General features: G+C 48.0%; 1 protein-coding gene across 1 annotated transcript in view; it reads left to right on the top strand.

The window, feature by feature from the left end:
- The window catches only part of cers1 (ceramide synthase 1), a 19,613-nt gene extending 7,192 nt beyond the window's left edge, over positions 1 to 12,421 (top strand). Inside the window, exons 2-7 of the mRNA XM_008330444.3 lie at positions 6,373 to 6,538; positions 8,336 to 8,504; positions 8,869 to 9,030; positions 9,193 to 9,340; positions 9,433 to 9,605; positions 11,118 to 12,421. Coding sequence (XP_008328666.1) covers positions 6,373 to 6,538; positions 8,336 to 8,504; positions 8,869 to 9,030; positions 9,193 to 9,340; positions 9,433 to 9,605; positions 11,118 to 11,160 — 861 coding nt within the window. The 3' untranslated portion in view covers positions 11,161 to 12,421. The remainder of the gene's footprint in view (positions 1 to 6,372; positions 6,539 to 8,335; positions 8,505 to 8,868; positions 9,031 to 9,192; positions 9,341 to 9,432; positions 9,606 to 11,117) is intronic.
- The last annotated feature ends 6 nt before the right edge of the window (positions 12,422 to 12,427 follow it).

Here is a 12,427-nt window from a genome sequence, read left to right on the forward strand (position 1 = left end):
GCTGTAACAGTAACAGCAGCGCAGTAACAGCAGTAACAGCAGCAGTAACAGCAGTAACAGTAACAGCAGCAGTAACAGCAGCAGCAGTAACAGCTGTAACAGCAGCAGCATCATTAGCATCAGCAGTAACAGCAGCAGTAACAGCAGCTGTAACAGTACCAGTAACAGTGTTGTTCTTCCCAGCTGCTGAGCTTATCTTCCTGTAAACAGAGCCTCACCTCCTCCTGTGGTTGTGAACGTGCACAGCAGCCTGAGGTTGGACCACGTCCCCGACCACAGGCTGGATCATCGTTGTACGTTAGAGTCACAGGGAGAAACCCGACGCTGGGTTTGTGGTCGAGGGGAAGTGCCCACTCAGGTGAACTCTTCTCGTCGTTTTGACACCGTTTGTAAGCGGTTGTTCCGACTGTTGCGGACTCTCCTGACTCGTTTGGCACTTTCACCCTGTCCTGACGTGATCTACGGCGCCGCGCGCTCCACACCGTCAACCGTCATAAATACCAACGACTTACAGGATCACAAAACTGTCATCCCTCTGATTCTGGCACAGCGCACCCTAGTGCTGCAGTTCATCATTGCTGCAACGATCACGTTTGTAAAAACAAACAGTCGTTTATAAAGTTTGAAATATGAAGAGATCAATCTGGAGGGAACTTTTATAATGTACAGAATCAAGTCTCACCAATTCTTTGCTCCTTTTCTCCAGACGTAACTCCCAGATTTGACATTTCTACGTCACTCACTAATGTGGCACTGACCTGGGAAGTCGTTATTCAAACTTACTTTGTTTACTTTAAATACACAAAGTCACACGTGCAACAGAAACAAAGAGCTGATTCCAGCCTGATTTACCACGGCAACATTTACTTTAGTTTCATTTTCATTTCGTCATGAGGCAAAAAAAAATATTTCCTGACATTTTAGACCTGGGTGTTTCTCCCACCGTAGGATTTTAATGACCGACGGCAGCAGACAAAGACCTCTAACTGAACATTACTGTTTTGTTTTTTTTTGTCGGGCCACAGCAGTGTCCAGTTCTGACTCTGGTTCTGCTCGACGCGGTCGTGTTTTGTAACCTGTGTTGATGATGGAACAGTACGACTGGAGACTTTGATTTCTGTCTGTAAGAACCAACTTCTGTCCTTGTTGACTTTTCCTGAGCTCAGGTCCTTGTTCATCGGCTCAGTCTTTTTTCTCACCTTTCTATTTTAATTTTTTTCATCCACTTTTCTGTGATTTTTTTTCTTTCTATCTACTGTGAGCTGTTCTTTTTCTTTGTCCTCCTTTGCCTAAGTGGGTCAAGGCAGTAGCAGTGCTACAAGGGAAGCCCAGACACCCCCTCGTCCCCCCCCCCTCCCTCCAACCCCTCCCACTACTAAGCCAATGATAGGATTATAATGTCTGTAACAGGTCCATATGGTCTTGATGAAGAGTCGTCCTGATCAGATATTAAAACTAAAGACGCCGACCGCTGCACCACTCTGGGCCATCAGGGGGCGACTGCTGCTGGTTGGCTGAAAACATTTTAAAAAAAAAACGGTTTAAAAAAATAAACAACATATGTTTTCCTTTAAATAGGAAATATTTTAAATTATTTTTTATTATTCATTTTTTAAATTGAGATTTGAAAATCTGATCTGATAGTCCCGTATATATATTTTTACACTTCAGTTGACTCTTCACACAAACTATCTGTTAATGAATGAATGAAGTGAGGCTTCAACATCCTCTGAGTGGTTTTGGTTTATTGGATATGAAGGATCTTACTGACTGGTGTCTCACTGAGACGGCATGTATGACCAGGCTGTAACGGTTGTAGGACAGAGGACAACAATGTCCACATTTCACCCCTACCTTTGTCTAACTGTGTCCCTGGTGGTGATCTGTCGCCATAAGGTGTTTGTTGGTAAAAAGGAAAAGTTTCCGTTGACTCATTTCTGTCTGACGACCATTTGAGTCACTTCCAGTAATGGGGTTGAGGAATGTCATGACTCAAAAAAGTTTTTTGGTTTTTTTTTATCCTTAGTCACAGTGATAAGGTGATGTTGAAGGTTGGTAGGGATTGGTTGTCAAAGACAGCTAGGCCTCAGCTCACCAACAGGAAAGGATGTCCAATGACTTTAGTTCATTATCTTTTTGAATAAATATGTGGATTATTAAAAAAAAAACTGAAGTTGTCAAAGCTTCACCAAACCCCAGAACTGAAGGACGAGCGAGGCTGAGCAGAACTCTCACTGCTCCAGTTTACATTTTTGTCCCTCAGGCCTGTGGAGTCCACTCTGTCCTCACTTGTGTCACTTGCTTCCAGGAAAGACATGGGAAGCGGGAGGAACATTTTTGGAGAGAGCGCTGGCAGCACAGCTGCAGATTAGGAGAGAAAGAAGAGGGGAGAGAACGGGTGAGGAGGGGAACACAGACCGGGGGAGTTTTTCAGTCTTTGTCAGTGTCCCTTCACGGTTGCCGAGGGAACTACGGAACAATCGTTACGTCTTCTGATCTGCCATGATGGCTCTATATTTTTCACTATTTATCCTCCTGTATTTTCCTTCAATACCTCTTGTATAGCTCCATTCCCTCTATAGGGGGCACTAAATACTCATCTATATCATTCAAGCATGGTTATTTTGTCCTTTAACGTAACTCGTGTTTGACAGCAGTGCAGTGTTTCCCATTGTTTGAGTTGTTGACACACGTGTTGTTGGACTTTAGAGAAATCCCTGCTCCTGTTTAGTTGAACACAACCTGACTCCCTCGCAGGAGTTGAAGAAACACACAGAGATTTTAGTGTTTTTACAGTCATCTGCTGCCAACTAGTGGAATAGTATTTTATTGTTCTGTGTGTCGCGATGACCAGTGTCATTAAGCGTAACTGGATTATTTCCACGGCGACGTCTGATAATCTGTCACGACATGAACATGTCGGTTTGAGTCCCAGAAATACGGCCCAGGGTTCGACCCTCTGATGAACTCCGGCTCCTGTGGTGGAGCGTGAACGTGCGTGGGCTGATGTTTTCGTGGAACGGGGGGTTGGGGGGGGGGGGGGGGGGAGGGGGGGGGGGGGGAGGGGGGGGGGGGGGGAGGGGGGGGGGGGGGGGAGGGGGGGGGGGGGGGAGGGGGGGGGGGGGGGAGGGGGGGGGGGGGGGGAGGGGGGGGGGGGGGGGAGGGGGGGGGGGGGGGAGGGGGGGGGGGGGGGAGGGGGGGGGGGGGGAGGGGGGGGGGGGGGAGGGGGGGGGGGGGGGGGGAGGGGGGGGGGGGGGGGAGGGGGGGGGGGGGGAGGGGGGGGGGGGGGGGGGAGGGGGGGGGGGGGGAGGGGGGGGGGGGGGAGGGGGGGGGGGGGGAGGGGGGGGGGGGGGGGGGGGAGGGGGGGGGGGGGGGGGGAGGGGGGGGGGGGGGGGGAGGGGGGGGGGGGGGAGGGGGGGGGGGGGGAGGGGGGGGGGGGGGAGGGGGGGGGGGGGGAGGGGGGGGGGGGGGAGGGGGGGGGGGGGGGAGGGGGGGGGGGGGGGGGAGGGGGGGGGGGGGGGGGGGGAGGGGGGGGGGGGGGAGGGGGGGGGGGGGGGAGGGGGGGGGGGGGGGGGGGTGTTGCTGTGTGATGCTGTGAAGGAGTGGAGGGGGTTACAGTCTGTGCTGACAGCTGGCTTCTATAAATATATGTCACAGTCCTGGACGGAGATGTGAGGGCGGGAAGAGGAGGAAGTAGTGATTGGGCAAGAGTGAGAACGAAAGCCCCACAGAGGGGGGGGGGGGGGGGGGGGGGGGTAGAGGAGGTGGGTGGTGTTCTGCTCTCTCCAGTCACGACTTTCATGACACAGAGGTCGCTGACTTCCAGTGTTTCTGTTTCCTGCTCACGTGCAGCTGGTGTTTAGTCAGCATCGTCCGTCGACCGTCGACGTCAGGGAATGAAAGGAGTCGTCTCTGCTGTGGACTCCAGATGTGGGGGTGGATAGAAAGAGATCTGATGGTTTAGGTGGTGACACAAAAGTCTCCGTCTGAGAGTTCGTCTACAGACGGAGACATCAGTCAAGACAGAGAGTGAGAGGATGATGATGATGATGATGGTGATGATGATGATGGTGATGTGATGGTGATGATGATGATGATGATGATGATGGTGATGATGGTGATGATGATGGTGATGATGATGATGGTGATGATGGTGATGATGATGATGATGATGGGTGAGTGGGAAGATGAAGATGATTTGATTTTATTAAAGCTGTAATTTGAGTTTATCAGTTTTCTATCGTCCATTTCCATATCCGTTCTCTCGGCGCTCTGACTTCCTGTTTAGTGGAGTTTAATGGGGGGGAGATGTTGGCCTCCTCACCTTCATGTTGGGATCCTGATTTTATATCATGTTTTATATCATTAATGTATTTGAAATATACACTGAGGATCCATTCAACGATGGATCTGTTTGTTGTTTTAGAAAAAAAACTCAGATTGTTAATTATTCATGACTAATTACAGCCAGTCATGATTAATCCACAGCCACCCTGTGATTAATCTGCAGTTCCTTCGTCCGTGGTGTCACCATGGGACGGAGACGTCTCGGTCTCCAACATCCAGTCCACGGGTGGGTCTCAAATTAGGACCGCAAAATATGTCGCTGTTAACATTTTTATCTGCGATCAAGGCCGACTTCCTGCCACATGGATGGACGGACGCAGGAAACTCGTTCGCTCCGGAAGAAATCTTTAAACTAGACAGACGAGTGGAAAAAACCCCAAAAAAGAAACAGAAACGTGGGAACATCTATAAGTAAATATATTCACACACGTGACGGATCGCAGACACGAATGGAAAAAAACCCCAAAAAAAAAACAGAAACGTGGGAACATCTATAAGTAACGTGGGCAGATGACATGGTCTGTATTCAGCTGTGTGTGTGTTTGTGTGTGTGTGTGTGTGTGTGTGTGTGTGTCATTCAATCAGCGAGGGTCAGATCATGTCCTGTGGACAAGTGAGTGGCTGAGAGGAGAGTGTATCACTGTCACAGGCGGCGTCCACTCTCCTCACTCCAGTTACACCGTTGAATCGCTTTCCTAAATACATGCATGAGTGTGTGTGTGTGTGAGTGTGTGTGTGTCCACCTTACCCCCCCTGCACCGAAATCCCCCGCCTGCTGAAATTAGTTCCTAATGTTTTGCTTTTATCTTTTTTTGGTCTTGAACTTTTTCCATAAATCAAACACCCCCGGTGGTCAAAAAGAGGAATGATTCCCTGGTTTGAATTTTAGTTTTTTTTAATTGTTCGACTGAGGCTGTGGGGTCAAGAGGTCAGATTTGAGGGAAAGGAGGAACACGCTGTGAGTGGGTGGGCGAGCGTCAACCTCCGTCTGTTGAGCCAGCGTGTGAGGCAGAACGTGAGCGAACGTGAAGGACATTCCTCCGTCATCCGTCATGTTTGTAATGAACCCGACACAGAAAGTAGAAACTGGTGCTGGCAGCTGCTCAAACCGTGGTTCCTGCCAGACGTTCAGTTCAAATCACTGTGAACAGAGAGAAACAGCCGACGATCCCGGGGAGTCGAACCGTTTTTGTTCTGTTTAAAACTCCAGAAAAATATATTTTAAATGACTGACAGTCGAGAGACTTTTTGTTCAATAATTGAACGTTGATTAATGATGTGGTGTTTTTTTCAGGGCTTCAGGAAGTGTGTCATGCTGAGCTGTCAGGCGTGGTTTTGTTTTTTTTATTTTGCAAGAAATGAGGAAGTATGTGGATGGAAATGTTTTCTCTTTCTCAGAGGGATAGAGAGAGACCCACGAGGTGACTTTGATGCCCCCCAGAGGATGAAAAAATCCCCCCAAAAGTCAAAGACGTTTACTGTAATAAAGTGGTCAAACGTGTCGTTACCACAAATGGAAACTAGTGACTGACCTCTGACCTGACGGTGCTGTTAAAATTGATTTGAACAGTTTAAATGTGTGAAGGTATTAGTGTTAAATGAAACCTGAACAGTGTGTCTGAATAGCACCCCCTTCAGGGTTGTCTGGGAATTTTAATTTTTTTTTTTTTTAATTACAATGGACACACTGTCTAATACTTTTATTTTAATCCTAATCTGGCCTTTTTATCAGAATTAAAGAAAAACTTTGTGGTCCAATCCTAACACTTGTCTCCAAACGTCAGCTGCGTCTCTGTGTTTTTAATGGGCTGTAAAAGAGCAGCCACAGGAAATGTACTCTCTGAGTTGTTTGTGCCACACAGTGCGTTCACGAGTCCATGTTGGATTTACAACGACGCGCTGCCTCAGCAGTTCAGCCGCACGCACACACGCACGCACACACGCCCGCAGCACAGGCTAAGTGATTTGCGAAGTGAGCGCCACTCTGTGTCTAACCTGGTTCCTCCCTCTCCTCCGCTCCTGCAGCCTTTAGCCCAGAGGTGTAGGCTGCTGCCCAAAGATGCGGCCAAGATGCCAGAGAGCGCATGGAAGCTGGGCTTCTACACCATGTCCTGGTCCTACACCAGCTACCTGCTCTTCTTCAGCTCCTACTCCTTCTTCAGCAACCCGCCCTCTGTCTTCTACAGTAAGAGCCACGTCACACACACACACACACACACACACACACACACACACACGACTCATTTCAAATGTTCACCAGCTCCAAGTGAGGAAAAGTTCACCTGGAAAATGAACCCCAGAGAGTAGCTGGAGAGAGGAAGTCATTCTGAGCCAATGAAACGTCAGGCGGTCGTCGGTCAGAGTGTTCAGATGGACACGTCTTCACAGGAAGTTCAGCTCACTCTGGAGGTTGAAGTACGTCGTGCGTCCTGGGTTAATCTCTGGACTCTGGTGTATAATTGACGTACTTGAAAAAACTAGACCTCGAATTAAAGAAATAACGCTGGTTGTGGTCAGGAGTTCAGCCGCACCGAGGCCGAACGCCGGAACATTTCCAGCTCCAGTCGGAGCTGAAGACGCTCTGGTGGAGGACGAGGGCAAGACGTTTTCCAGTTGCCCCTCTGGATGACTGAGGGGGGGGGGAGTGTATAGTAGTGACTGCCCCCCCCCCCGGCCCCCCCAGGGTAAAAACCCACTCCGCATCCCATGCCTTNNNCGCGTGGCGGGGAGGTGTGGTACTTTATGGTGGTGCCTACCCCCCCCCCCCCAGGTGTAAAACTCCACTCCGTCTCCTCTGACTTCTGTCAGCCTCAACTGGACGGAGACTGTGAGGACGAGAGGAAGTGATGATGAAGTCGGACTGAGGAGATTGAAGTTACAGTGTGACAGGTGTGTGTGTGTGTGTGTGTGTCCGTCCTCTTGGCAGCCGTTCTGTTGGGATCCATCTAGCGGCTCACTTCTCAATGTTTAATGACGGGCGTCCAATCAATAAACATTACACACGGCCTGAGTGAAACCCCATCCCACTGGAGACCGGTCTTCCTCCACCGGCCCAGGAGAAAGTTTCCGTTGAACATCTGATAGGTCTCGGCCAATCGAGCGAGGCCCCTGCCGCCCCGGCGCACGTCCGTCTGTGATTCTCACCCTGGGTAAAACTAGATCTCTCTACCGCTGACCCCGTGACCCCGCGGCGTCGACCCCCGGAAGTCACTGAATACACGGCACTGCAGTATTTAAAGAGAGTGGTGATAAAATGTCTGTCCAACGGCATCGCTGTCTTGGTTTGATTTTTATTTTTTTATTTTTTATTTGTGATGATGTAATCATTTCATTCAGTTTCTGCCTTTGTTTAAAGATTTTTTTTAATTAATTTGCATAAGGATTAAAAAGTGGAGTAATTTGCTGACGACGTCATACTTGGTGTAAGACGACCCTCATGTTGGACAACGACCCTCATGTTGGACAACGATCCTCATGTTGGACAACGACCCTCATGTTGGACCACTCCTCTGCTCTGTTGTTTTTAAATCTTCTTCACTTAAATCATTTCAGTTTCGCCACTAGAAGTGTATGGTGGTAAAAACGTCTGGACAAAGACAAACAGTCGACTTTGGCTGTTTGTTTGTTTTTTTTCTTCTTATTTTTAATTTGCAAATCATCGAGACGTTTTCGGGGGGGTGTGGGGGGGGCTGACGCAGTAGATGCAGTAATGCAAATTCATTGCAAATAAAATGGAATGGGATGGAGTGATTCCCAGGAGTGTGTGTCTGACACCCAGAATAATAATAGAATTCTAACTGTATTTACAGCACCCCCAGCAGGCTAGGGAGGGAAGCACACGCTGTTTTTTTTTTTTTTAAATTTTACAAACAATACTTTTTTATACATGTTCTAAGTATGGCGTTCCCATCTGTACATTTAAGTCTAAATCTCAGTGTTGTCTTTGTGGATCACAAACATGGAGGTCCTTATTTTTAGCCAATCACAGCCGTGCTCCTCTGTATCCCCGCAGACTGCGCCTACCTGATCCAGGGCAGTTTCTACGGCCACTCCATCTACGCCACGCTGTACATGGACGCGTGGCGAAAGGACTCGGCCGTCATGGTGGTTCACCACATCATCACGCTGGCCCTCATCAGCTTCTCCTACGCCTTCAGGTATCCGTCTCCACTTTGACCTGTACGTGAACACAGCGGGTGACCGTGACTTCCTGTCATCCACTTCCTGTTGTGTGATAGTTTCATACACACACGCGTGTGTGTGTGTGAAGAAGAGGTTGATAATCACAGCAGTGAAGTCTCTGAGGTTTTTCTGTCTGCAAATAAATTCAACCCAAATAATGAGATAAGAATCAGAGTTCAGAGAAACGCCTCAGTCTGGGCTTTCTAGGAATCGTTCGAGGGAGACTTCAGCTGTGAGCGCCTCATTGGCTGTTTATCACATGGACCAAGAGTGGTCATTGGTCCGCCACCCCCCCCGGTCCAGGGTGTGACGTTGTCTTGTCCGTCTGCTGCTCCACAGATACCACAACGTAGGAATCCTGGTCTTGTTCCTCCACGACATCAACGACATCCAGCTGGAGTTCACCAAGCTCAACATCTACCTGAAGAACCGCGGCGGAGGCTACCANNNAGCTTCAGCATCACCTGGTCAGACACCAATTCTGCCTCGTCGTTTTTGTTGGTTTTTTTTTCTCCATTTGTTTTTGTTCTGAATAGAATGTGATTATTAGAACTGATGTAGGAAACAATAGTTTTTGGAATACTCAAAGCTGACGTAGTCCTTCACTGAGATGATGATGATGATGATGATGATGATGATGATGATGATGAGTTCCTGCTCCAGGTTCTGGTTCCGTCTCTACTGGTTCCCTCTCAAAGTACTGTACGCCACGTGTGTGTCGGGCCTCCAGTCCGTTCCCACCCTGCCCTTCTACTTCTTCTTCAACACGCTCCTCTTCGCCCTGCTGCTCATGAACATCTACTGGTTCTTGGTGCGAGGACACACACACACACACATAGCGATAGCATGTAGCTAACGCTAATGCTAACTCTGCTTTTTTTTTTTTTTTTTTTTCCTTCGCAGTTCATCGTTGTTTTCGTGGTGAAGGTGCTGAAGATGAAGGAGGTGAACGACGTCAGGGAGTACGAGGAGGAGGACGACGGCAGGGCGGCGGCGGCGGCGGCGGGCCTCCACGCGGACCCAAAGATGGTGAAGGACAACGGCGACGGTGATGCTGGACATCACAGCGGACAGGGGTGAGCAGCACTGTGAACGCCTCACGACTTCACTCAGGCCGCAGTCTTAAAGGCAGCGTTTATTTTTAGGAGCTCGAAGTTTGGCAGGAAACCAGAGCCGCGACTTTCACGTGCTATTTGTAGAACTTCCTCATCACTAAAAGATTACTTTTAAGGCGGCGCATTAACGATGCCTGATCTATGGCCTATAAGCTGCTGCACTCCTGTGCTGTTAAAGGTACAGTTCCACCTTTTTGGAGTCTGGACTGAAAACGCAGCTGCCAGCAGAAAAGAAAAAGATGGAACAGCCCTTTAAACAGCAGAGAAATGGTAATGAGAATATTCCTGATGCTTTACTTCAAAGTTAAGAAAATGGATATATTTGTAATGGCTGACTCTTTTGAAGTCCGTGAATCTGTTTGGAGGAATTAGAGCTTCACAGTGAGACGAGGCGAGACGATAGATGTGAGACGAGAGACGTGAGACGTGGGACACGAGACGTGGGACGGGAGACGAGAGACCGTAGCTCCTGACACTGTTAGTGTGTGTGTGTGTCCACGTGGCTCTGTGTTTATTATTTAATCCGGGCCGGGTTTTTTTTTTTTTTTTCAAAGCACGATCCAGGGCCTGAGAGTAGATCCACGATACGAGAGCAGAGATTCCGTTCTCTGTTCCAGCTTTTGTATCTTTGGTCGATAAGAAAGAATAAAGGTGGAGACGATGATAACCGATCCTTTTATTAGTCCCACGATGACGAGGATCGTCTTACAATCTCACAGATAATCAGGAAACTAAGGCAAAGGCAGTAAACATCCCATAAAGATGTAAAATGTACTGCAGCATAATATTATTTATCCTGTGGATTTCTGTGGATTTGACCCTGAAAGTCCAGAGAAAAAACTGTTCAGTTACTATAAACATTCCAGATCTGGAAGTTTTAAAAAAGAAAACATCATAGACTGTATTGAACAGATTTCTAACATTAATTAAGATTTAATTTCAGAAAAGACAGAAATAAATAATAATAATTTCATGATGACAAAGATGTTCAGGTTCACCTGAACTGCAACACAGTCAACCTCAAAATATAGACGCCGTCACAGAGCGTGTTTCTGCTCTGAAGTATAATAAGGATTTAAAAATAATATAAATATTTAATAAAAAAACCTTCTAATGGTGTACGGCGGTGGTCTCCTTCCTCCGTTTTATCAGTAGTTTCGACAGATCGAGCGGTTTTTATCTGCGTGGTTACCTTTCAGCCGACGTGTGTGAACTCCAGAGATTAATTATCACAGCGGCCTTTGACCTCGGCAGCTCAGAGCGTGGACTGACAGCAGGTGTCGGTGCAGGAGGAGCAGATCGATCAGGCTTGTGTAACACAGACTGAGCAGATCAACCAGGCGGCGGTGGCGATGGCGATGGCGGCGGCGGCGATGGCGGCCATACGGACGTGTGGATTATTATCCTAAGCTAACATCTGCTGAGCACCAGCTGAGCCGCTCACTCTCTGCCTCTGTTTGTCTTTTTTTGCAGAAAACATGTACAGAACGGGGTCACCAAAGAGAAGCATCTATGAGGAGCTCTCTGTTGCCACCCACTGGCACTAGGCTGCAAGTACAAGAAAGAAGTTGAAAGAGATTTTTTTTTTGTTTGTTTGTTTTGTCTGAACTTCATCACTGTCATTTCAAGTTTGGACTTTTTTTTTTGTTTTTTTTTGTTTTGTTTTTTTAGAGCCCTGCATCCAGGCTCATGTTCTTTCAGGTGATCTTGTTGTTGACCACACTGTCAGTAGTAGCGGAGCAGCCGCTGGAGTGAGCGTTGGGCTGCGGTTGTTTACAGAGTGTGATCGTGAAGGTGAAGGTCCAGGCTCTGGACTCAGATACAGTTCACCTCCGGCTGGTTCTGGTTCTGGTTCTGGTTCTGTTGGGCTGGAGTATGCAGGGATTTTCTACAGAAAAGAAAGAAACGTACAAACGTTTGTACAGATGTTGGCGTGTTCTTCTGCACCATGTCTCCGTAGGGGTTTTCCCATTTTATTTTTTTTTGCAAATAGCCAGCATGTGTTTTGGTGGCAGATTGCAGTAATGCAACTCAGAGGATGAACAAGCTGTGGTGTGGGGGAGAGTCAGGATCAGCTCAGAGGGAGGAGGGGGGGGAACTCAAAAAAGGTCCAGTTATTGATGATACATAAAACCATTGTTTTATATAGAATATATATTTGGATAATTTAAGTCAAGATTGTTTTTAATTTGAGCTTTTATGTATTTTAAACCTTTTTTTTTTACAAATTTGCTGCTAATTTGTTGAACAGCTCCTCAAATCTAAGCCAACCTTCGGCCTGAGACGTGACTGTGAAGAGAAACATTTTCAAAACATTCAAAAGCAAAAATAACTCTGTATAAAAGCTTTGACCAGGTTTAGATTCATGGAAGACACAAACTAGCGCCCCCTGTAGACTAAAAAAGGTACTTGCTTCTTGCTCCAAGTCAAAATTCCTGCATACTCATCCTTTAACAAATCCCTTTTACCACTTCTCACCTCCACACCTCCTCCCTTTTCTGTGGGAGGAGAGGAGACGAAGATCGATGGAGTGCGAGGGGTAACAGGATTACAGAACTGTTTTTACAACAGCGGCGGCGGCGGTGATGATGTCACAGAGCCTGTCTGCTGCTGTTACACCACATGTATTGATTTTCAGCTTTGATCCATTAGCTTAAATGGAAAAGCCACACTGGTCTGTGCAGGTGTGTGTGTGTGTGTGTGTGTGGTGACCACCCACATTTCACCTGTCAGTTTCGTCTCTCGTGCTGTCGAGCCGCAAACGTTGTTGGAAATGTGACATT

Source organism: Cynoglossus semilaevis, chromosome 2, assembly GCF_000523025.1.
Source record: "Cynoglossus semilaevis isolate Cse_v1.0 chromosome 2, Cse_v1.0, whole genome shotgun sequence".
Lineage (NCBI taxonomy): Eukaryota > Metazoa > Chordata > Actinopteri > Pleuronectiformes > Cynoglossidae > Cynoglossus > Cynoglossus semilaevis.